The sequence below is a fragment of the Dromiciops gliroides genome, chromosome 5 (assembly GCF_019393635.1).
Source record: "Dromiciops gliroides isolate mDroGli1 chromosome 5, mDroGli1.pri, whole genome shotgun sequence".
NCBI classification, from domain to species: Eukaryota; Metazoa; Chordata; class Mammalia; order Microbiotheria; family Microbiotheriidae; genus Dromiciops; species Dromiciops gliroides.
Genome location: NC_057865.1, coordinates 110,375,538 through 110,398,311, shown reverse-complemented (window position 1 = coordinate 110,398,311; position 22,774 = coordinate 110,375,538). Strand labels below are relative to the sequence as shown.

Genomic DNA, 22,774 nt, shown 5'->3' with positions numbered 1-22,774 from the left:
TCCTCAGAACACTTTTTGTTTTTGTTTTTGTTTTTTGCGGGGCAATGGGGGTTAAGTGACTTGCCCAGGGTCACCCAGCTAGTAAGTGTCAAGTGTCTAAGGCTGGATTTGAACTCAGGTACTCCTGAATCCAAGGCCAGTGCTTTATCCACTGTGCCACCTAGCCGCCCCCTCAGAACACTTTTAAAATAGTTTTTTTACAGTTAATTTCATGTCTCCGGAGTTTACTTTTTGTATACCTGTAACATTTTCATCTGATGCTATTTCTTCTCCTGGCATGAGCATTTATGTTCAAGTTCCCTAAAATATCTCTTTCAAAGGTCTATCTGGGAACATCAAGGGTGTATAAATATTAGAAATCTGATAGTATTTTTCATTCTGTTGATTATGAAATTATAATTTAAAACAGTCTCCGTGTATTTTTAGGGGTGCTAAGTGAACTTGATGTTGATGTAACCGAAGGGTCTCTGATGGAGCTACAGGGTCACATAGGGCGTTTCCAGGTAATTTACTGTATTTATTTTATTTTTTTTAGCAATAATTGTGCCTTGGATAAACCTTTTTGGCTATAATACTGCCACTGTGCAAAGCTTCCATTTTGTTTCTTTTAAATTCCATGTTTCTTTTGGAGAAACATGTAGGAAGTCTATACCACATCCCTCATTTGCCTCCCATATTTTAAGTTACTGTGCCATTTTTTATGTGATGATATTAATCATAAAAGTGAACTTAGATTTGTATCAAAACTCAGTAATGAAAACCAAATCGTGGATATTCTACTTGTTTAATTGTTCTAGTTGCTTTCAGATTCAGGTCCATAAGAAAGAAGACTCTGAGATGTTCATATTTGCTACATCACCTTGTCAGAACTCATGTTGTGGCCTATCTTTATTCACTTGAAATAAAATGAATGTTTTGTTAATCCTCTTTAAAAGCTATCTTGTCACTTCTCCATGATTCTACTTCCCTCCAGAAACAGAACCCTTTCTTATGATGAAGAAATATAGTTAAGCGCATCTAAAACCCATCAGATTGGTAAAGTTGACAAAGAAGGAAAATTACAATTCAAGAGGAGCTGACTATGGGCAAATAGGCACATTAATGCATTGTTGGTGGAGCTGTGTCCATTCTTTTTTTTTTTTTAGTGAGGCAATTGGGGTTAAGTGACTTGCCCAGGGTCACACAGCTAGTAAGTGTCAAGTGTCTGAGGCCGGATTTGAACTCAGGTACTCCTGACTCCAGGGCCGGTGCTCTCCCCACTGCACCACCTAGCTGCCCCTGTGTCCATTCTTGAAAGTAATTTGGAACTATGTCCCCAAAACCATTAAATTGTAGTGGTGGTAGTACCGCTATTAGGTGTATACCTTAAAGAGGTCAAAGAATGAGGAGAAAGGGACCCATATATACACAAATATTTCCACAGTCCCTTGTGATGACCCAAATTGGAAACTGAGGTGATATGCATCAGTTGGGGAATGGTTGAACATGTTATGGTATATGAATGTTATAGATACTATTGTGGTATGAAAAATGATGGAGACGAAAGTTTCAGAGAAACCTGGAAAAAAATATATAGACTCAGTATAGTGAACTAGCTTTCCTGCTATTTCTCACACACGATGCTTCCTCCTCTCATTTCCTTGCCTTTTGCACTGTCTATTCCTCATGCCTGTTCAGCATTCCCTTCTCGGCCCCACTTCCTTCAGTGTCCAGCTCAAGTGCCCCCTTCTACACGAATCCTCTCCTAAACTACCTTGTATTACTCAATGATATGTCAACTAGAATTTTGTTACTTTTTTTTAAAAGCGTCAATGCTTAGGACTATTAAGTCGCTTTGGTGGTTCAGACAGATTGCGGCAATTTAAATTTCAAGACGGTGTGGAGGGAGATAGAGTGAACAAGAGAGATGAGATTGAACTGGCTATGCAACAGGTAAGAGGAGTAACAATTTTGGAAGTATTCTTTAAATTGAGAATCATATAATTTGAAATCGTTTTAGACTGGATTTCAGTGATATATGTCTCAGTTTTGTTGTGTGTGATGCTTGTGCCTGCCATTCTTCCACTGCAGATTTGTGCCAATGTCATGGAATATTGCCAGTCACTCATGTTACAGAGTTCTCCTACATTTCAGCATGCAGTATGTCTCTTCACCCCTAGCCTTTCTGAAACCATTAACAGAGATGGACCACGACAAGGTGCGAATTGTTACTCTATTTTCTAAGTTTGGAAACTTGAATTTGTTATTTAAATGGTTACAACAAAGTTCTTTTTTTTTTTTACAACAAAGTTCTATTTTTATTTTAATAAGTGAGGTAAGTATATTCTAAGTACATCCCTTACTGAGACAATACTGAAGTAATCATAAATACAATTGCTTTTTAATTTTAAATCTAATTTGTGTAGACGAATTAGAATAAAAAGGGAAAAATATAAGAGTCTTGGGGCTGTGGATTCTAGGCTGGGATAGTTATTCTACTTAAGAGATATTGGCAGGGGCAGCTATGTGGCGCAATGGATAGAGCACCGGCCCTGGAGTTAGGAGTACTTGGGTTCAAATCCAACCTCAGACGCTTAACGCTTACTAGCTGTGTGACCCTGGGCAAGTCACTTAACCCCAATTGCCTCACTTGAAAAAAAAAAGAGATATTGGCTAGGTTTGGAGGGTTGGGAGCATACATGGGAACAGGTAAAATCAATGGATTTCTTGGGCACAGGATAAGAGCTGGCCCTTAGTTCAAGTGTCTGTGGAAAGAACAGTTTCAGTTAAGAGCTACAATTTGTACTTTGAGCACAGAAATGAAGACAAGACTTTCCCAAAGATCTGGGGCAAGTAGCTGGTATTGGAGAGAAACAAGTTCAATCCATAAAAGCCATTCGTGTGTTAAACTACATCCAATTACTGAGTATTGTTCTTTTTTTTTTTTTTTTTTGGTGAGGCAGTTGGGGTTAAGTGACTTGCCCAGGGTCACACAGCTAGTAAGTGTCAAGTGCCTGAGGTCAGATTTGAACTCAGGTCCTCCTGACTCCAGGGCCGGTGCTCTATCCACTGCGCCACCTAGCTGCCCCTACTGAGTATTGTTCTTAAAATTTTCTTAGCTTTTCATAATTTGTCCTCTCAGATTCTTTGCGGCGATTAATGTAAATGCTGTCCCTCACACCGTGACTAAGCCTGCGACATGCTGGTGACCTAAGCAGGGACCATTTCAAGTGTGGGTGCAGGTTTGTGGGTTGGGTTAGGCTCCTCTCTCAGGGTCTTCTCCAGAGGTCTTCCATTCATTAAGTGGTGGAAGAAAGAATCAGTAGCAACTCATGGAGCTTTGTGTATCCAGTTTTACCATGATACCTAAAATATTTGGGTTTTCTCATCTATGTCCACAAATATTTGTGATACTGTCAGAATCTACTGAATGAGATAATTCACACATTTGATAGGAAGATATTACACTGTTGAAATTCACATTTCCATCTTTACCATGTATAAATTAAACTAAGTACAATGAATAGACTACTTATTAGTAACTGGAAAGATCATTCACATTGCCATTTTCCACTGATTCATTTGAAGCATTCCTAGTTTTATTTGCATGTTTTAAAACTTTTATAAGATACTAGCCCTCATTCTTCCAATAAGTAACTAGCTATGTGATCTTAGATAAATCACTTTCTCAGGATCTGTTACCTAATTTATAACACGAAGGGGTCGTACCAGATCACTGCTAAAGTTCGATTTCCAAAATCATATCCGAAAGTTGGAACGGACCCTGTGGAAGATTCGGGTCACTTTACCTGAAATACTGGTATTTACTGACTGAACTTGTGCTGTGAGGGTAAATTATCTCCTTCAGACACTTAACGTTAATGTTTTGTGTGAAGGGAAGTACTTAAATTATTTGGAATTGATATATTATATGGTAATTTTCTTGGTTTGGTAATTCTGTATATGCTTTTAGTTCACCCCAAGGCCTTGTTTTCATCATTCTCATAGTAGAAAGCAAAATTTGCTGTTGTTTCCTTATATTGAGGTTGGAACTGTACTTGTGATTTCTTTGGTATGGGAAACTCCCTCCACCCATGCAAACCAGCATCTTCTCTGCCAGAGCCCCTAGAGGTGACCTATTCAGGGGCACACACAGGGGTCAGAATATGTTAGAAGACTTGAACCTGGGCCTTCTTGCTTTGAGACCAACTCTTTCCATCAGGCTTAGATTGAGCTTTTCTATGCTAGTGAGCAATATGAGTCAGCTTATTCTCTTATAGGCACTGGGCAATAAATTTGAACAAACTACTACCAGATGGATGGTCTCATGGACATTTCCAAAGGTGTAGTTGATTGAGTACCTGGTCATAACTTTCATTCATTTGTGCTTTTTACATAAATGTAGAGTTACATATTAAAACAAACCAATAATACTAAGAACTATATATTAATATTGGTGTGAAATTGTAAAGTATACATTTAGAGCAAGATTTAAATACATGCATATAGTATCTGGTATTTATAGTTATCCCTTCCACATCGTGATTTTCCCCTTTGCAATTTCAAAATATCTTTGGTTGCCATAAAAAATTAAATGGGAATTTTTTGGGAGTTTTGTGGAAGCCGCAGACAACACACAAAGACCAGTAGATGACACAGAAAAAAAATTGGAAACTCAGAAATGCATAAAATATATAATTGTATAATATTGCCTATGACCAAATGCTTAACCCAAATTTTACAATAAGGTACTGTAAACACCCCATAAGAGAAAAAGGAAAAAAAAAAATCAGATGCCTTCTCTGGGACCAAGGGAGGACCAAAAAATTTTACATGGATTTTCCAGATCCTGGGGGCAAGGTGTCCCTAATATCACCCCTCCCCCCCTTTTCCTGAACCTGAGATGTGGGAGGGATAATTGTATTAAGCAGTTAATTAAAGCTACACTAGGCCTACAAATACAAAAGTGAAGCCAGTCCCTGCCCTCAAGGACCTCACACTCTAATAGGGAGAGAGAAAAACATCTAGGAGAATGACATGCAAGGAGGGATATTTTGTTTTGGAAAGGGAGTGGAGCCATAGGAAAGTAAATTGACACACCATTTCCCGGAGCGCAATTCCTAGAATTGATTTAATTATGGTTCAGAACTGAAATGTTCCTTTTCTTGTTGTTAATAATCTCTACTTAATTTATCCTATTTATTTACTCCAGGTCTAAGTAGACTAAATGTCAATTGATCTTGAATCTTTTCTTGTAGACAAACCCCCACAGAGTATGAACACAGTTCTCTACTCTGACCTCCATTTTTCAAAGCAGCTTGGTGCCAAAATCTTTAGAGGTTTTCTCTACTCTTACAGGAGAAACCATTCCAAGTATGCTTATAATTTATCACAGAGAGAGAATTCATATTCCACTTGGTAGTCTTACTATTCCCTTTCCCTCTAATAATCCCAATAAATTAAATTCTCTCTTTTCACCAGGTAGAAACTGACTTTGAAGTTATTATCAAAATAGAAGAGAGATGATGAGCACTCCATGAATATTCACTCAGGCATTAGTGAACTCCCTGTGATTCTCTTTTTCCTAGGGGAAAAGTAGTTGTTTCTAAAAGCCAATTTGTGAGCAGCTAGGTGGCGCAGTGGATAAAGCACCGGCCCTGGATTCAGGAGTTCCTGAGTTCAAATCCGGCCTCAGACACTTGACACTTACTAGCTGTGTGACCCTGGGCAAGTCACTTAACCCTCATTGCCCAGCAAAAACAAAACAAACAAACAAACAAACAACAACAACAAAAAGCTAATTTGTAATCTGCCCAAACTTTTTTTCAGAGAGCTCAAAATAAGAATTTTTTTCTGTTACTTCAGTTTTACAACCTATCCTTTAATGGACTGCTGTAACACAAATTACCTTTAAAGAGACTGTGCCTTTTTCCTCCTACACTTAATTCCCCAAATCACATTTAAATATATGGTAACAAAGTTTTAAAAGATTTATAAAAAGCGATTTCTTCCTATTTTTTCTCCTATGTTCAGTTTAATAGAAGAACAAAATTTGTATTTCAAGCAGTTAGCCTTTTGATAAAGGTCAGTAAAGTTTTTGGTTTGAGGATTCATTTTTATTCTTCTTATTCTTTTGGTTTATAAGAAATTTGTTCTTCTTTGAAACCAGAGAATGAAACAAGAATTTAGATTAATATTAAATTTGGCCACTGACAAAAATTGTCACCAATTTCTCTATGCTGAACCAGCACAAATTTACTTATATCGAAATACAATTGTTTGTAGATTATTAGTTATGTGATCCTGGGTAAGTCACTTAACCTGTTTGCCTTAGTTTCTTCAACTGTAAAATTAAGATAATAATAACCTCACAAGATTGTTGGGAGGATCAAATAAGATATATTTATAAAGTTGTTAGTGCAGTGCTTGGCACATAGTAGGCACTATATAAATTCCTTTTCCTTCTTCCCTTATTTTGATATAATCCAGTTCAACAGGGCTTTGCTTTGTTTGTTTTTTTTTTCACTACCCCATTTCCACAAATATTTACTTTTGAGTTGGATAAAATGGAATTTACATTTTTTATAACATTGGTAACTTTGTACCTGTCCTTCTACAGGATTTATTGCCCATTGGGAGCAGAGGGACCTTTCTGGCCCTTCCCAAAATAAAGTCATCCAAGCTGAAAGTAAAAAATAACTTTAAGATGATAATATAATAATCAAAATGAGAGAAAACTAGAAATGAACCCAGCACAAATAGATTCCCAGAATCTTGAATATTGGAAATTACCTTAGAGAGCATTTAGTCCAGTTCACACTTGAACTCTACAACATTCCTGACAAGTGGTAATCTAGTTACAGCTTGAAGACCATTGATGTAGAGAACTCAATGCCTTTTATATTGATCATAATTTTTCCTCTTTGTAACTTTTATCTGTTGGTCCTATTTTTACCCTCTGGAGCCAAGGAAAGCAAGTATAATCCATCTTCCACATGACAGTTCTTCAGATACTTGAAGACAGCTTTCATAATGTGTTATTTTCTTTAATGAGTCATCTCTAGTTCTTTCCTCTAATCATCATAAGATCATTTGAGTTGGAGTCAGGAAAGTTGAGATTTGATTTCTGCTCAAATTCTTATTAGCTGTATGATCATAGACAAGTCAGTTTACCTCCCTCAACCTCAGTCTCCTCATCTGTACAATGAGGACAGTAATTCCTATAGTACTATTCTTTCAAGGGTTGTTGTGAGTATCAAATGAGGTATTGTAACTTGTTTTGAAAAACTAAGTGCTTTATAAATAGCAGCTTTTATTATTATATATCATGGTTTCTGGTCCTCTTATACCAATTGTCCTTTTAAAATTGTTTTTAGTGATACAAGGTAGTATATTTTGTCAGTGGGAATTTATTAGCTATGAAGTCTTTTTTAATATGGCATCTCATCCTTAGATTTGATGGGTTTTCCTTGTATTAAAACTGGTCATTATAGTTGTTGATTAATATACTGGCATAACTGTGTTAAATATTCTCCTGTTTTGTCATTTCTACTTAGACACTCAAGCACCAGTGGTCCCATATTGGCGTCTGCCTGGCTTGGGCATTATTGTCTACTTGCTGAAACAAAGTGCCAATGATTTCTTCACTTATTATGACAGTCATCGACAGAATGTCAACAAACTACAGAATGTAGAACAGCTCCCCCCAGATGAGATAAAAGAGGTGTGTGTTCTATAATAAACTGCCTAGCCTTACTGGGAAAAAAGAAATTGAGAAAAAAATGTTTTTTTGATAAAGAAAAGGGGAACTGTTCTTAAAGATAACTGATCAAAGATGATAGATGAAGAATGACTGACTATATCAAGTGATGAGACTGGTTCTTATGTGTAGCCTTTTGGAATCTGGGTCTAATATTGTGGTTGTACTTTGTAAATCTAACAGTTCTTTAATAAAATGTCATGTGGGGAACACCTCATGGAACCCACCTGTCGGTCTGTGGGAAAATGTTACTTTTGAATACATATTTTCAGAAGCTTATAATCTAAAATCTGTGATGAGGAAAGTAGATTATCTTTCATCATTATACTTTCCCTGTCGTCACATTCTTTCTGAACTTAAGGTTAAGGCAGTAAACATTTAAGTGTCTATGCAGTCTGCTGGTAGGTGCAAGTGATACCTTTCACACTGATGAAACTGGTTTATTATTGAAGAATTAACCTTATAAAGGCCTTTACCTAAACTTATTCAAATTCTGATTACTACTTAGTGTGTATTCTATAGAAATGCCAATTTGAAATTCATTTATTAAAGTTCTGAACTTTAAGAATTAGTTAAAATTAAAGATTCAATTACAGGAACAATATTTCTTCCCTATTGTTTTGGAGGTTTTGTGATGTTGTCTTGTTTTGCTGATTCCTTTAATTGAGCTATGTAGTCCTCTATATTCCGGGTATTAGTCTTAATTAGTCTACTAATCAGTCAGTGATCAGCAGTTTATCACACTTACCAAACAGTTTTGATATACTAAAAGCTTCCAAATGAAGAGACTTGCTTCTGTGCTTCAATGAATCTGTGATCTCATTGGTGTGAATATTCTTTCACTATCAGTATAGGATAGATACTTGTATCTGTTCAATTAACAATTGAGCCTTGAGAAGAACACTCAGTACTTTTACAAAGTATTAATATGTTAATTGTTATTGGAAATCAGAGTTTCTAGACATAGTTCCTGATTCACTAGATGTTGAAGCCAGCCCCTTTTGTTAACTAAGGTTTGGATATTTCAGTCCTTAGCTTTTATGTGCTGTCCATTTATAGGTAAAGAGACAACAACAAGCTACACATTAACTACCAGCAAATATCTGGGAAGCAATCTATAAATTCAAGTGGTGGAAAAAAGTGAAAATAAACAAGCAAACAAACAAAGTAACCCAGTTAGAATTACTTTAGATATAAAGTTAAAGTGTCAGAATAATTTGAAGTTGGTGAAAAACAGACAAATTGTCAGCAGTAAAGTGCTGCTGTCCCAGGAGAAGATGACCATATTGCTTAAGTCTATGGTGCTGTCTTTTTCCTTTCACATATTGGGTATGCCATGAAAATTTGCTGGATTTGTATTATATCCATCATGATGTGTCCCTTTCTCTGCAGTTGTGCCAGTCAGTGATGCCTGCTGGAGTCGATAAAATCTCCACTTCCCAGAAGTACATCTTGGCAAGACGACGTTTGGTGAAGTTGATCAACAATCGAGCCAAATTGCTTTCCCTTTGTTCTTGTATCCTTAATCAAATAATAGAAAGTCTTGTAAGATGTAAACCTTTTGAGGTCTACTGAAAACTATAGCATGCTTATTTATTCTCTCACTGGGCACAACAGCTTAACGAATTGAAAGTGATTGTGGTTTTTACCCCCGATTCATTCTCTATGTGAGGGACATCATGATGTAGTGGATATGGATACTATACTGGAATTGCAGATTGGAATATTGGAGTTCACATCTTGCCTCTGACCCATAGTAGCTAAGTGACCTTGGACACTCATTTAACCTTCTTAGGCCTTGGACTTTTAACAGTGTAGGTTATTATAAATAGGTTGTAGCATACCCTGGAAGAAAGAGCTCATCAACTATAGGTCCTTGAAGTATGAAGTTTTATGCACATTTAAATTCCAAACCAAAGTATTTCTTAAAAACCTCCCAACTGTGTTCAGTAATCCCACAGTGAGTGCCAAGAAGGCATCGAAGACCCTGCCTATCTTAGAATACAATTTCGAGCCTTGGGGAGAATGGTGAGGTGAAGCTAGGAAGCTTTGTCATCCCATTGCCATGCTTTGTCAGCTGAGCTCTGCTTGGCTCTGGGGTCAGGGCCAGCCCAACTGGGATCTTTACTGGCCTTGCCTGTCAGCCTGGGGCTCTCATCAATATAACTAGAGTTATTTGTTGATGAGTACTGCCAGTAAACCTGCCCTTTCCTTTTCTCTCCTGGATTCCTACAACTTTTATATTTTGACCTTTCTCTTGGCAGCCAGAACCATTCTTTTTTCTTTCACTTGAAGAGTGAAAGTTGTTCCTCTGTCAGGATATAAGTGAGAATGCAGGTCCCTTCAATACTTCTTTCCAACAACTTTTTCCTTGCTCTGGGCTGGTTTCTCTTTCTGGAGGACATGCCATTCAAAGAGAAGACTTCTTCAGGGGAGTCATATGTAGTGTGTGTCTTTCTCCCCTAGGTCACGTGTAGGACAGGTGTTAGAAAGGTATTTTTTCTGTAAAGACAGCTATAAGGAGTTTTCCTTTGGCCTATTTTATTTTTAAATCCATTGAAATGAAAGTGATTTACTTAAAATGATCAGGTTAAGGTGATACCCTTCATATGAACTTATTACCCTTTGACTTTTTAGGAATTATCTTTTAATGGTTATTATATTACAATAATAATGATAATGAGTTAAGGAGATTAACAGCTTCTTTTACATTTATCTTCTCTTTCTCTCTTCACAAAAGAGCCCTAAAGGCTTGAAAACGTGGCAATGACAATGAGGTCAGTTGGTCGAGTATAATTGGAACTATATCATCTGTAATTGGAACTGTAACAAGTACCTTCAGAGGTACTCTGAAGAAGTACCTACACTACTTCTTCACTGTTCAATTAGTCCATCAACAGGTTGCTGAGCTTTTGTCTTGAGGGAATAACTATTGGGGAATGCAGCAGTTGACCATTTGTAAAAGCCTTGTAATCTGGATAAATTTTTATCCATCTGATTGTATAGTTAGGTGGTTTCTAGCTTGCTTAAATAGCTGAATCTAATGAGTGTTGATTTGTATCTTTGGCCCTGCCTTGTTCAGTAATTTTTTTTTTTTTTTGGTGGGGCAATGAGGGTTAAGTGACTTGCCCAGGGTCACACAGCTAGTAAATGTTAAGTGTCTGAGACCAGATTTGAACTCAGGTCCTCCTGACTCCAGGGCTGGTGCTCTGTCCACTGTGCCACCTAGCTGCCCCCTTGTTCAGTAATTTTTATCAGTACTTTGGATAAAGGCATAGAAAATATGGCTGTCATGATGGGTTATCAGATTTGGATAAAGACATAGAATGTATGGTTATCTGGTCTGCAGATGATGCAGAAGTGGAGAGGTTTAGATAACATGTTGAATGACTGAATTAAAAATATTTTATAGATTAGAACAGTGGGTTGAAAGAAAAAGCTTTAGCAATTTGCTGAAAACAAGATGAAATCTAACAGAACTAAAATTCTACATTTAGTTTGAAAACAAACCATTCCCTTTCATTAAACTTTTCTCCTTTAGGAAACAGCCTTTTTTTTTTTTTTAAAGGTGTGTGGATAGGGAATGGAATAAATATTTATTAAGCCTGTGCTATGTGCCAGGTATTGTGTTAAGCAGTTATTTGTTCCTCATAACAGTGCTGTGACTTAGGTCCTGTTATCCCCATTTTACAGTTGAGGGAACTAGTAAGAACCTGGATTGGAACTCCGGCCTTCCTGACTCCAGATCCAGTGCTCTTGCTAATATCTTTCTAAGAAGTGGCACCTAGGACTGAACATACATATGCTAGATGTGGCTTGAACAGGGCTGAGAATAATGGAACTATTAGATTTCTTGTTCTGAATGGGCTTGTTACAGCATGATTGACACAGAAAATAGCCAGGTACTTGAGGTGGAGAAAGAGTTTATTACTCACAGGCCCAAGGTGGGGGTCAAACCTCCAACAATGGGCCCTGAGTCTTGCAGCCCACCTGGTTATATACAAAAAGAGTAGGCATGGTATAGTGGTATAGTCATCATTACAGGACAGCAAGATACATACAAGTGTATGAAACAAGGATGAGGTCAGTGATTGCCTTACAAAGGACAAAGGAGAGACAGGCCTGCAGCTGCAGCTGGAACACAGCAAGGCCAGGCCCTGTCTGAGACAGACAAGGTCAGAGCCTACATGTGATTTTCCACATCAGGCTTAGTGGGTGATTGGAGTTTATATAAATCAAATTTTATAATTTCCATTGTTTCTTTCTCCAAGCTATTCAACACAATAAAGATTTTTTTTTCACTTCCTCTTAAATATGTTGAAACTAATAATGTTGATTAATAGGTTAAAAATTGTTTGGGTTAAATATGTTGAAATTGATAATGTTGATTAATTGGTTAAAAATTGTGGCACAGCAACAGGAGGGAACCCTGACCTTGCTTCTGATTCCCCTGAGACTACTCTGCACATCTTTAGTGTTACTACTTGTTTGTCCTTGGAAAAGCCAACAGTAACACACTGTCCTCCCAATCCCCAAATCTTTAAGCAACATAGCTCCTTCATCGGTTATCCTACAGCTCGATAAACCACTGACCAGTAACAAAAATAGCTAAATGAGTCATTTTCACATTTTCAACATATATATCATTATTTAAAAAATGATATGACTTTTAATTCTTTTCTACTCTTTGATTAAAACTATATTAATAGCTACTTCATCATGTATGTATATGTGTTTATGTGCACATAATATTTCAATATTGTGTATAACTATTTTCTCCCCCCAAAAATCCTAATGAGAATAGTGCTACTGCATCATATCCACAGCAGCAGTAATGTTTTTAAAATAGTTGGTACTCTAACACATACTAGACTCAGAAGATCCCTTTTTTAGAAAATAGCCCTAATAAAACTCTTTTCCTTGACCTAAGGTCATACTTGTAGATATTGTAGAGACCTGCTTATTTATTTTTTGGCGCCACTTAGAATACTATCTGTTACGATGCACTCCCACTGATTCCCAAGATTCTCTACTGACTTCTAGGGCTACGTTTAAAAGTAGGAGGTTACAAGGTAAGACTTATTTTGCATGTACATTATTGCATTATGATATAGTAAAACTTAAATGCCTACAGAGAATGAGATTTGTGTTTTGACAAGTAATTTTCTTTTGACTTCTTTGTAGGATCACCACATTATGACAAGCTAATTGTAGTTATTATGAACTAGTTATGACTACATAGTTATCTGGAGGCCCCATTTTAATAAAACAATTTGTCCTTTTGTATGACTATTAATATTTTATTTGTTCTTCTGAAAACTGCCTGTTTGTATCCTTTGTCCATTTATCAGTTCAGGAATGGCTATTTTTAAAATAAATTTGGCTCAGTTCCCTATGTATTTGAGAAATGAGACCTTTATCAGAAAAACTTGTTGGAAGATTTTTTCCCCCTCTAGTTTCTTCCATTCCTTCTAATTTTGGATTCATTGGCTTTGTTTGTGAAAAAACCTTTTTAATTTCATATAATCAAAATTATCTATTATATTCCCATGATCTTCTCTATGTCTTCTTTGATCATAAACTCTTCCCTTATCCATAGATAAGAGAAGTAAAAATTTTCCATCCTCCCCAAATTTACTCATGGTATCACCCTTTATATTTTAGTCATGTGCCCATTTTGATTTTATCTAGGTACAATGTGAGATCCTGGTCTATGCCTAGTTTCTGCCAAACTGTTTTCTAGTTTTCCCATCAGTTTTTGTTAAATAGTGAGTTCTAGTCCCAGAAGTTTGGATCTTGGGGTTTATCAAATTCTAGATTACTATGTAGTATGTTTCTAATCTATTTCACTGATCAACCCATTTATTTCTTAGCCAGTCCAGATTGTTTTCATGATTACTACTTTGTAATATACTTTGAAATCTGGTACTACTAGGCTACCTTCCTTCACATTTTTTCATTGATCCCCTTAATATTCTTGACCTTTTGTTCTTCCAGATGAATTTTCTTCTTTTTTTTTCTAGCTCTATAAAATAATTCTTTGATATTTTGATTAGTATGGCACTGAATAAATAAATTATTTTAGGTATAATTGTTATATTGGCTTGCCTACTTTTGAGCAATTAATATTTCCATTTGTTTAGATCTGTTTTTATTTGTCTGAAAAGTGTTTTGTAATTGTGTTCATATATTTTCTGTGTTTGTCTTGGAGGTAGACTCCGAAGTATTTCATATTGTGCACATTCTTTTTTTTGGTCCCTTAAAAAAAATTTCCCCCCTTTTGTTTAAAAAGGAATTGGTTTAGACTGTAGGCAGTTGGGTCAGGCTTTAGGCAAGTAATAATTTTAACTTTACGTTAGAATACATTACTCTAGAATCATAGTTGAAGCCAGGAGTAAGGGACAAGATTTTGCCTCTGTTTTAGGCAGGCAAGTATAGAGGGCCTAGATTTCCTAAGTTAAAAAGTTATGTGGCCTATAGGCAAATGAAGCCAAAGGCTAGTCACATGTCTTACCTGGCTTGGAGGTGGCCAGCTTGTGGATAAGGTATGCCAGTTTTTGCTAGGTCTGCAGCATTCCATCTCCAGATCCTTTGGCTAACATGCGCCAGTTTACTTGGCCTTCCTCTCTACTCCAGTATTGGGCTCAAGAACATTCATGAACCCTAGCTGTTTGTATCCTTCAGTCGTAGACTGACTTAGTTAGAGGTATCCAGAATACCTCTGGATAGATATTCATATAGCATCTTGGGATCTGCTGCTCTCGATAATCAGCAACTTGTATTATGTGCATTTTGACTTTCACAGAGGTAGGTATAGAATTGGAAAGGCGGCTTTATTGGCCAATAAATCATACTATCTAACATTTTTATTCAGGTATATGTAGATAAATTAATATCCATATACATTCTAATTATAATAAAAGTAAAAACCTTTATTTTTTTTCTAGATGCTTTCACTTCAGAAGCAAACTTGGATTTCAGAAGTGGGCTGACTCGAGTGAGCCAGCATGATATAGAGCAGGTAAGGTAGATTCCATACGTTTTGTTTTCTTTTTAATAAAAAAGTTAATATAACCTTAGGATATAATTTAAATCAGATACTCAAATTTGGAAGGTAAAAAATCAATCATTTTAAGTGGGCTGATAGTTTTGCTTCTCCTGATTAACCCTGTTAATATACTTAGACCCTAAGTAGTTATTAGTTTCTAATGAAACTGGTCTTTGATGATAAAATAGTAGTAAAACACCTTGTTTGGGTTGTTTTGTAAGAGCAGCACTATTATGCATGTGTTCTTTGCTTCATTTTGATGTGCCTTGCAAATATATAAGAAGCAATCTGGCATAGTGAACAGAAGGCTAACAGTGGAATCTGGAAGACTAGCTTTAAAGTCTCACTGTAGACACCTACTCATTGTGTCCCAGAGCAAGTCACATAGATACACCACAGACATTACACACTCAAATATTTGTTGGGTGAGATAGTATTGTTGAAATTTGGGTCCAATTCAGGATCAAGAGGAGGTGGTCCAGCTTTGCACTCATGCCTCAATTGCAGTGCTGTCAGCTTAGACTTGACTACAGTTATGTAACAGTTATTTTATAGAGGTAATTTATTACATATTGTTGGCCAGACTAGATTTGTGATGTCACATCAATTTTAAGTTTGGCTATATGTAGGATTATAGATTTATGTTAGTCTCATAGAATTCAAGGAAGGGAAAAATGAAACAAAAATCTATTAAACATTTACTGTGTGTTAGGCACCTAGCCAGGCATTGTGCAAAGTACTTTTACAAATATTATTTCATTTGCTCCTCAGAACTACCCTGTGAGGTAGAGAAAAACTAAGGTAGACAGAAATTTAGTGGCTTGCCCAGGGTCACACAGCTAGTAAGTGTCTAAAGCTGAATTTAAGATCAGTTCTTTTCCTTTTCAGTTCTAGCTCTCTATCCACTGTGCCATTCAGCTTCCTAAATAAAGAATAAATAAACATTGAATTTGCAGTCAGTACTTAAAGCAGATTTATAGTTCTGAGACACATCTTTCATTTGCTGTGCCTTATGTGTATACACACATACAGGGAATTGGTCTTTTGTGCTGTATGATACTAAGGCTATAGTATCCCTAAACAAAATACAAAGGTTAGATAAAATTGGTGACAATGACTGTTGGAGGTACCTAGCATAGTAGATAATGGGCTAGTTTAGCTTGGGAGTCAGGAAGGTGTGTGTTGTTAAATTCCACTTCTGACACATATATGCTTTGTGACCATGGACAAAGTCTCATAACCTCTCATTGCCCCCTGGCAACTCTTTGAAAATGTAATTGAGAGGTAAGTTAATTGATCTGCATCAGTCAGGGGAATGAGTCTCTACACCTGGAGTTTCCCAAACTATGGAAATCACAGATCTAGATAGTAATATACATCATATGTAAGTGGTAGATCTGTTAAAAAGAGCTGTTATCCCCTTTTCCAATCCAAAATAAACCCTAACACATCAGTAACTATTGGGATAGAAAATGTGGGATATGGATGTGAATGAAAATAAACTTGACATATACCAAAGGACCAAATTGGTATAGAAATTTCTGAGCTGTTTTAAATTATGAAATGACCTTGACATTGCCATTTTGAGAAATGTCCTTTTCATTTCCTCTAGCTTCAGATTGAGGCCATCAGTGTCTTTGGTGAATCACTGCAAAAGAAGCTTCTGGATATTGAAGGATTATACTCCAAAGTTCGATCCCGCTATTGTTTCATACAAGCACTTGTCAGGCGAATCCGTGGCTTATTAAGGCTGTCAAGGGGCTGAAAGACTCTTTGTAGTCCTTTCTTCCTGAACAGATGAAATGAGGGACACTTTTAATTTTAGTTTTATAGACCAGCTAAATTATGGCCAAAAAATATTTTCATATTTTTCTTCTTATACAAATAGTTTTTCTGTACAATTTCCATCTTGATTCCCCACTAGTAAAAGTAAAAATTAAAAAAAATAAAATGTTTTTTTTTTTATTTTAAACAAATGGATATTCCATCTTTTGAAAAATGACCCAGTGAATGATCCCCTATTTGGGAGTGGGAGGGCAAAAAAAATTCTTGGATCCTATTCTATATGTAAAACAAAAGGTGTATTATTGAAACTTCGGATTTTCCTTACTTTATCACAGTAAAACTATGGTGCTGCTGTTTTTCATGTTCATTTTTACTCTTGGGGTAGGAATATGGATAAGTAAATATAACTCATTTTGTAAATTAGGCCTATTCAGTTTTTTGAGCAGTGTACTATAGAAATAGAAAACTGCTCTTTTCCAGTAATGTTTTGTGGGCTGAAACTATAAATTCTGTTACACATATAACTGGAGGAATAACTATCTGACAATTGTTTTTCAAAAGTTGTCTTGATATTTCCCAAATCAACTTTATATTTTTATTTCATATATAATTAACTTGATGGAAATGACCAAAATTTCACATGATCATTGCTCTATCTAATTACTCTATGTCTGGTCACACTTTCTGTCTAGTGAAAGTGCTTCCTTTTTCATTTCAATCTTACCATTCTGGTCTAACACTTCAGAAATACTGTTGAGAAGAAGCAACAGCTCTTCTAAACTCAGGTAAGCAAAGAAACTGAAAACTTTGCTTTCGATGTTACAGATTTTCATGGTAATTAAGAAGACAAAATAACTACAGAAGATATTTATCAAAATGCCTTTGTTTCTCTCAGATAGTATTTTGGAACTGGTTTGGATACCCAGAAATGCTGGTAAGATTTAGATAGAAAAGAGGGAGACCTTCCAGATAATAACACCAGAAGGGTCAAAAGGTCAGAGGTAGTGAGTATACAGCATGTTTAGTGACACTGAATAGACCAGTTTGCCTAGAACCAGAGGGTTTTGTGTAGGAGAGCAGTGGAGAATAAAACTGGACATGTAGTGGCTTGGCCCTGGCCTACCCATCACAGGACAAAGCTGTACAAAAAATACCAGGAGGAGAGAGGCATCCTGGGGTGGGGAGTCAAGAAATCCTTGTTTCAAGTCCTGCCTCAGACAAATAACGGGTTGTGTAACCTTAGGCAAGTCGCCTCACTTCTCACTGTCCCAGCTAAAACTAAATCATAGAATTGTTGTCGATCAACATTGGTAAAGGGCATTGAAAGAAAATCTAGAGCAAAAACAAAAACAAAATTAGGCTAGATGTGTGGGGACCAAGAATCCCTTCCTTCACTCAGAAGAACCCTGGTAACAAATAGGAGTAATTAAAGGTAGTCTATTTGAATAAGAAAGATGATTAAAAATGCCATTTACAATAGTGTATACTTCCCCATTAGACTTCTGGCAAAGATACAATATTGAAATAAACCAGAAAAAAGACAGAAAGAAAAGGGAGAAGGGAAAGCATTTCTTTGTTAGGAGGCCTAGTTTTATGAGGAAAGTGAATGAGAGAAGTTTTCCTCTCCATTCTGACTCCTCCTGCCCTCCCATGCCTTCTGACTTGGGTTTTAATTAAGTGTTTTAATTAAGATGGTGGATCTTAAAGTCACTTGACTAGCTCCTTTTAATTTGATTCCTTGAGTATCTGAGGCAAGGGTCAAGAACATCATTCCAGGCTAAAAATATGTAAATAGTTAAAACTGAGAGAGAAGATAACAGGAACCTCAGTAGCCTGTGGCAATTTTGGTAGTGCATCAAGCTATACTACATCATGCTTCTGTGTATCCCTTGGACATCAGAAGTGGGTTAAATTCTCTTCTTGTTTCTCATATATATTTGATAAGGCAAGGAAGAGTGGAAAATATTTTGTATATGAAATTTCAGAAAAGAAATGGACCAAAGGGAGCAGCTAGATGGTGCAGTAGATAGAGCACTGGCCCTGGATTCAGGAGGACCTGATTTCAAATCTGGCCTCAGACACTTAACACTTACTAGCTGTGTGACCCCGGGCAAGTCACTTAACCCCAATTGCCTTGTCAAAAAAAAAAAAGAAAAGAAAAGAAAAGAAATGGACCAAAAAAGGTTTTTTTAGAAGGAAGTTTCAATTATATGGCAATTTCATGTATGTACTATATTTCCTACTGGTGCTGGATAAATGGGGTATTTGTTATTACATTACCAGTGAATCATGTATTGTAATTTTTTGTCACTTGTTTAATTTTGTCATACAGAAGTTAATTACCTGCTTTTGTAACTTTTGTCTAAGTACTTGAAGACCACAGGTTAAGATAAGTCTATTGGCTTTCCCTCTATGGAATCTTCAGACTTGACCAGCTTATCGATCTCTCAACCAGTTTTATTGGGAGCCTAATTCCTAATACAGCCTGGGTAGCTTGACACACCACACCCTATGTGGAGAAGAGGGAACTAACTATATGTAATGTCAGTTTGGGTTTGGATGAGAAGGTCTCAACTCTTCATTCTGCATTTAACTCTCTCCATTATTTTGCACAGTAGATATTGTAAAATTGTTTAGGTTATTGACTATCAACAAATAAAATTTCATTTTCTCTAATGCCTTATGGCAGTGTCACTGTGACCTGGGTTCTTGAAAGGCATGTTAGCCAGGATTTGGTAGATTCTACCAAACTGGAGAGGCATCAGATCAGGGAGGGATGCCTTTTATGGACTGTATGTCATTGGAAGGCTGAATTTTGAGAAACTTCACCAGAGCAGCTATGTGGTACACTCTAATAGAGTGGAGAACTTGGAGTCAGGAAGACCTTAGTTCACATCCTGCCTTTGGCATTCCCTGGCTGTATGACCCTCTTGGAGTCCCTTAACCTCTCTGTGCCCCAGTTTCCTCTTTTGTAAGATGGGGCTAATAGTACTTCACAGGTTGTTGTGAGGATCAAATGAGCTAACACATGTAAAGTGTTGAAAACCTAAAAGTGCCATGTAAGTATTAGCTATTATCATTACCAGAGGGTAGATACCAGATGATGATTTTTTTTTCTTTGTCCATGGCAGTGAGGTGAGTATCTGAGATGGAAAAGCACTATGCTAGGCTTTACAGATACAAAGATAACTATTGCAATAACTTCCTGATTAGGCTCAATTTCAGTTTCTCCAAGTCCATCCTTAACACCACTCTCAAATATTCCTAAAGGATGAATTCTCTTACCTTGCCACTCCTCTGCTTAGAAAGCTATATTGGCTTTCTCTTATTTCTAGGTGGTAACTGTTTTGTTGTATGTCATGGACCCCTTTGGCAATCTGATGCATCCTATGCACCCCTTCTCAGGATGTTTTTAAATGCATAAAACAGAATCCATGGGATCCATGCTCATTTTTGTCTCAGAATGAGTGCAAATAGCAACTGTTTTCTGTTCTGGCCAGAAACTCTGAGGGTATTCCCCTCCCATATCGATTCTTTTGGCAAGGCAAACCAGGCCATCTTTTGTCTCAGTTCTTACTTAGCCTTTAATCACTGAGACTTGGAAAGACCTTAGCTTAAATAGGCCAAGGTCTTCCACTGCATCCTGGGCCATCACCAGTTGTCTTGACTTATGCCTTGCCACTGGACTCCAATGCTTCTGGAAGAGAGAGTGTGGCTGATGATTTTGCACAGCTCTTTGTCACTTGAATCCAGTTCACTTGCTAGTCAACACGTCACTCTGCTAATGTCATTGGTCCTCTTTGAGGACAAACCACAACAAGAGCTAGAAGGGTCTTCAGAAGCTAGTCCAACCCCCTCATGTAGGGGAGACTGAGGAGAGGGGAGGTTAAGTGATTTGTCTGGAGTCCCACAGGCATTAAGTGGCAGAGGCAGGTTGGAATTCTGGTCCTCGGATTCTAAATCCATTGCTCTTTCTGCTGTGTCACTTCGGCCTGCCTCCCTTACCTTTAAAGCCCCTCACCATACAATTCCCGCTTACCTTTCTAGGGTTAGTGCGTGTGACTTTGGTTTCATGAATTCTGCCTTCCAGGAAAACTGACTAGTATTCTCTTTCCTGTACATAACATTCCATCTCTTGTCTCTTTGACCTTGTACTAGCTCATACTGCATCATGCCTGCATTCAGTCTTCTTGAATCCATAACTTTCTTCAAAGCTTAATTCCAAGTCCCCCCTTCTAACAAGAATACTGTCTAGATTATCCTCTCCCTGCAAAAGAAATTATTTTGTATTACAATATACATATTTATATATATACATATACATGCATGCATATTTTCATATTTATCTTTGCCCATGATTTACTTTATTGGAATATAAATTCCTGCAAGGCATGGATTTTTTTTTGGGGGGGGGTGTGCTTTTGTGTCTCTAGCACCTAGCACAGTGCCTGACAACAAGTTTAATAAATGCTTATCAAACGAATGAATAAGAAACAGACTGTGCTCTCAAGAAGCTTAAAGCCAAATGGGGTGAAAGGCATACACAGATAACTAGCATACGAGGAGAATGTAATAAATGCAAGGACAGGGCCTCAGGAAAACTGGTCATCTATACCAGTGGGGTCAAACTCAAATGGAGGTGAGGACTAATTCATACAGAAGGATCCCTGGGAGCCACATATTGGCTTAGTTTTAAAATGTAATATTACCTATATATATATATATATTTTTTTTCTTTTGTTAAATATTTCCCAATTACATTATAATCTGGTTCTTCTGGGGCCCTGCATGGATGTGCATGTTTGACATCTCCACTCTTATAGTACAGAGGGTTGGAGTCGGCTTCAGGAGCACTCACACTAGTAGTAGATGATACCCTATTTTTTGTAGTGTATTGACTTGTTATAATGTTAGATGTGCCTTTATCCCCATTTCTGGTCTATTGACATTTGACTTTTAAAGACTAATGAATCAGAATGGCATTTTAGTCTAGAGGAAATGGCTATCACCTCTCTGGATCAGTTATCTCATGTGTAAAATGAAAGAGATGAGATGATCTCCCAAATCCTCTAGGTCTAAAAGTGTCTAATTTTAATAAACATCCTTTCAGAATTTGATTGCCAGGAACTTGTGGTTTGAGGTTACCACTAGATGGTGCTATTTGAGTAGCCTTAGCTCAGCAGTTATTTCTTTGGAATCAAAATTTTGAGAATCCCCAGAGATTGATTGTTTGTGTGTATGTATGCATATGTGTGTATGTGTATGTATATATGCACACATATACATAACCAATAAGAAAGTTATAGAATTTTAGACCTGGGTAGAATCTGAGAGATGTAATACTGGTGTACTAGCTTAATTTATAGTTCTCTTCGATGATAATTCTCTGCTTTCGGGATCCTATCTCTTTATAGTATAGTGGCTAGTTTCTGTTGTTGACTGCTACTTTCTCTTCAGTGATGATACTTACGGTATCTAGAATTCACTTTTTACTGGTGCTTAGCTACAAATGCCTTGGTGATTGATCAGTACTTCAGAATGAGAGAATGTCCATTATCTTACTTGCTCTCATGTTGATTTTGTTTCAATTGATGCATACAGACAATAAAATAAAAGAATGATTTTGTTTCTTCTGGTGCACGTCTCCTGAATTTTCTTTTCTGATTTACTGTCTTTTCTAAGGAGAGATATTTAAATGTATTCAAGGTCAATTGAAGATAGAAAATATTCAAAATAAGTAATATATCCAGTTTTATCCAGAGGAAGATAAAAACATGTCCCTATTAAGTTTCATTTTCTCAGAGTTAGCCCAGTGCTCTAGCCCATCGAGATATTTTTTTGGATCCTGATTGCCATTTGATATGTTTAATACACTTCCCATAATCAAACCAACTCTGTCATTGTTCATGAAAAAAGATGCTTCAGCTTACATCCCTATGACTTCATTCATCAATCTTTTCAACCCAAACCATCACTCCCTGTCTGCAACTCATAGATTTCCTCCTTATCAGGGTGTGAACTCCTTGGGAGCAGGGATTGTTTTTGTTTTATGTTTTAAGCACTTTGGCACATAGTAAATGCTTAACAAATGTGTCTTTCTTTCATGTAGGAATAGGATGAGATAATTAATCAAACACTTTGTTAAATTGTAGGTAAACTATATATAATTTCCTTGATTGTAACCTTGTCATAAGAAGAAATTA

At 36.7% G+C, this 22,774-nt stretch overlaps 1 protein-coding gene across 2 annotated transcripts in view; it reads left to right on the top strand.

Annotated features, from left to right (window-relative positions):
- The window catches only part of NUP205 (nucleoporin 205), a 94,361-nt gene extending 72,181 nt beyond the window's left edge, over positions 1 to 22,180 (top strand). For both annotated transcript variants that reach the window (XM_043967846.1, XM_043967845.1), the window contains exons 36-43: positions 427 to 503; positions 1,807 to 1,932; positions 2,071 to 2,197; positions 7,536 to 7,702; positions 9,131 to 9,254; positions 12,682 to 12,810; positions 14,686 to 14,759; positions 16,399 to 22,180. In XM_043967846.1, the coding sequence (XP_043823781.1) occupies positions 427 to 503; positions 1,807 to 1,932; positions 2,071 to 2,197; positions 7,536 to 7,702; positions 9,131 to 9,254; positions 12,682 to 12,810; positions 14,686 to 14,759; positions 16,399 to 16,551 (977 nt within the window). In that variant the 3' untranslated portion in view covers positions 16,552 to 22,180. The remainder of the gene's footprint in view (positions 1 to 426; positions 504 to 1,806; positions 1,933 to 2,070; positions 2,198 to 7,535; positions 7,703 to 9,130; positions 9,255 to 12,681; positions 12,811 to 14,685; positions 14,760 to 16,398) is intronic.
- The last annotated feature ends 594 nt before the right edge of the window (positions 22,181 to 22,774 follow it).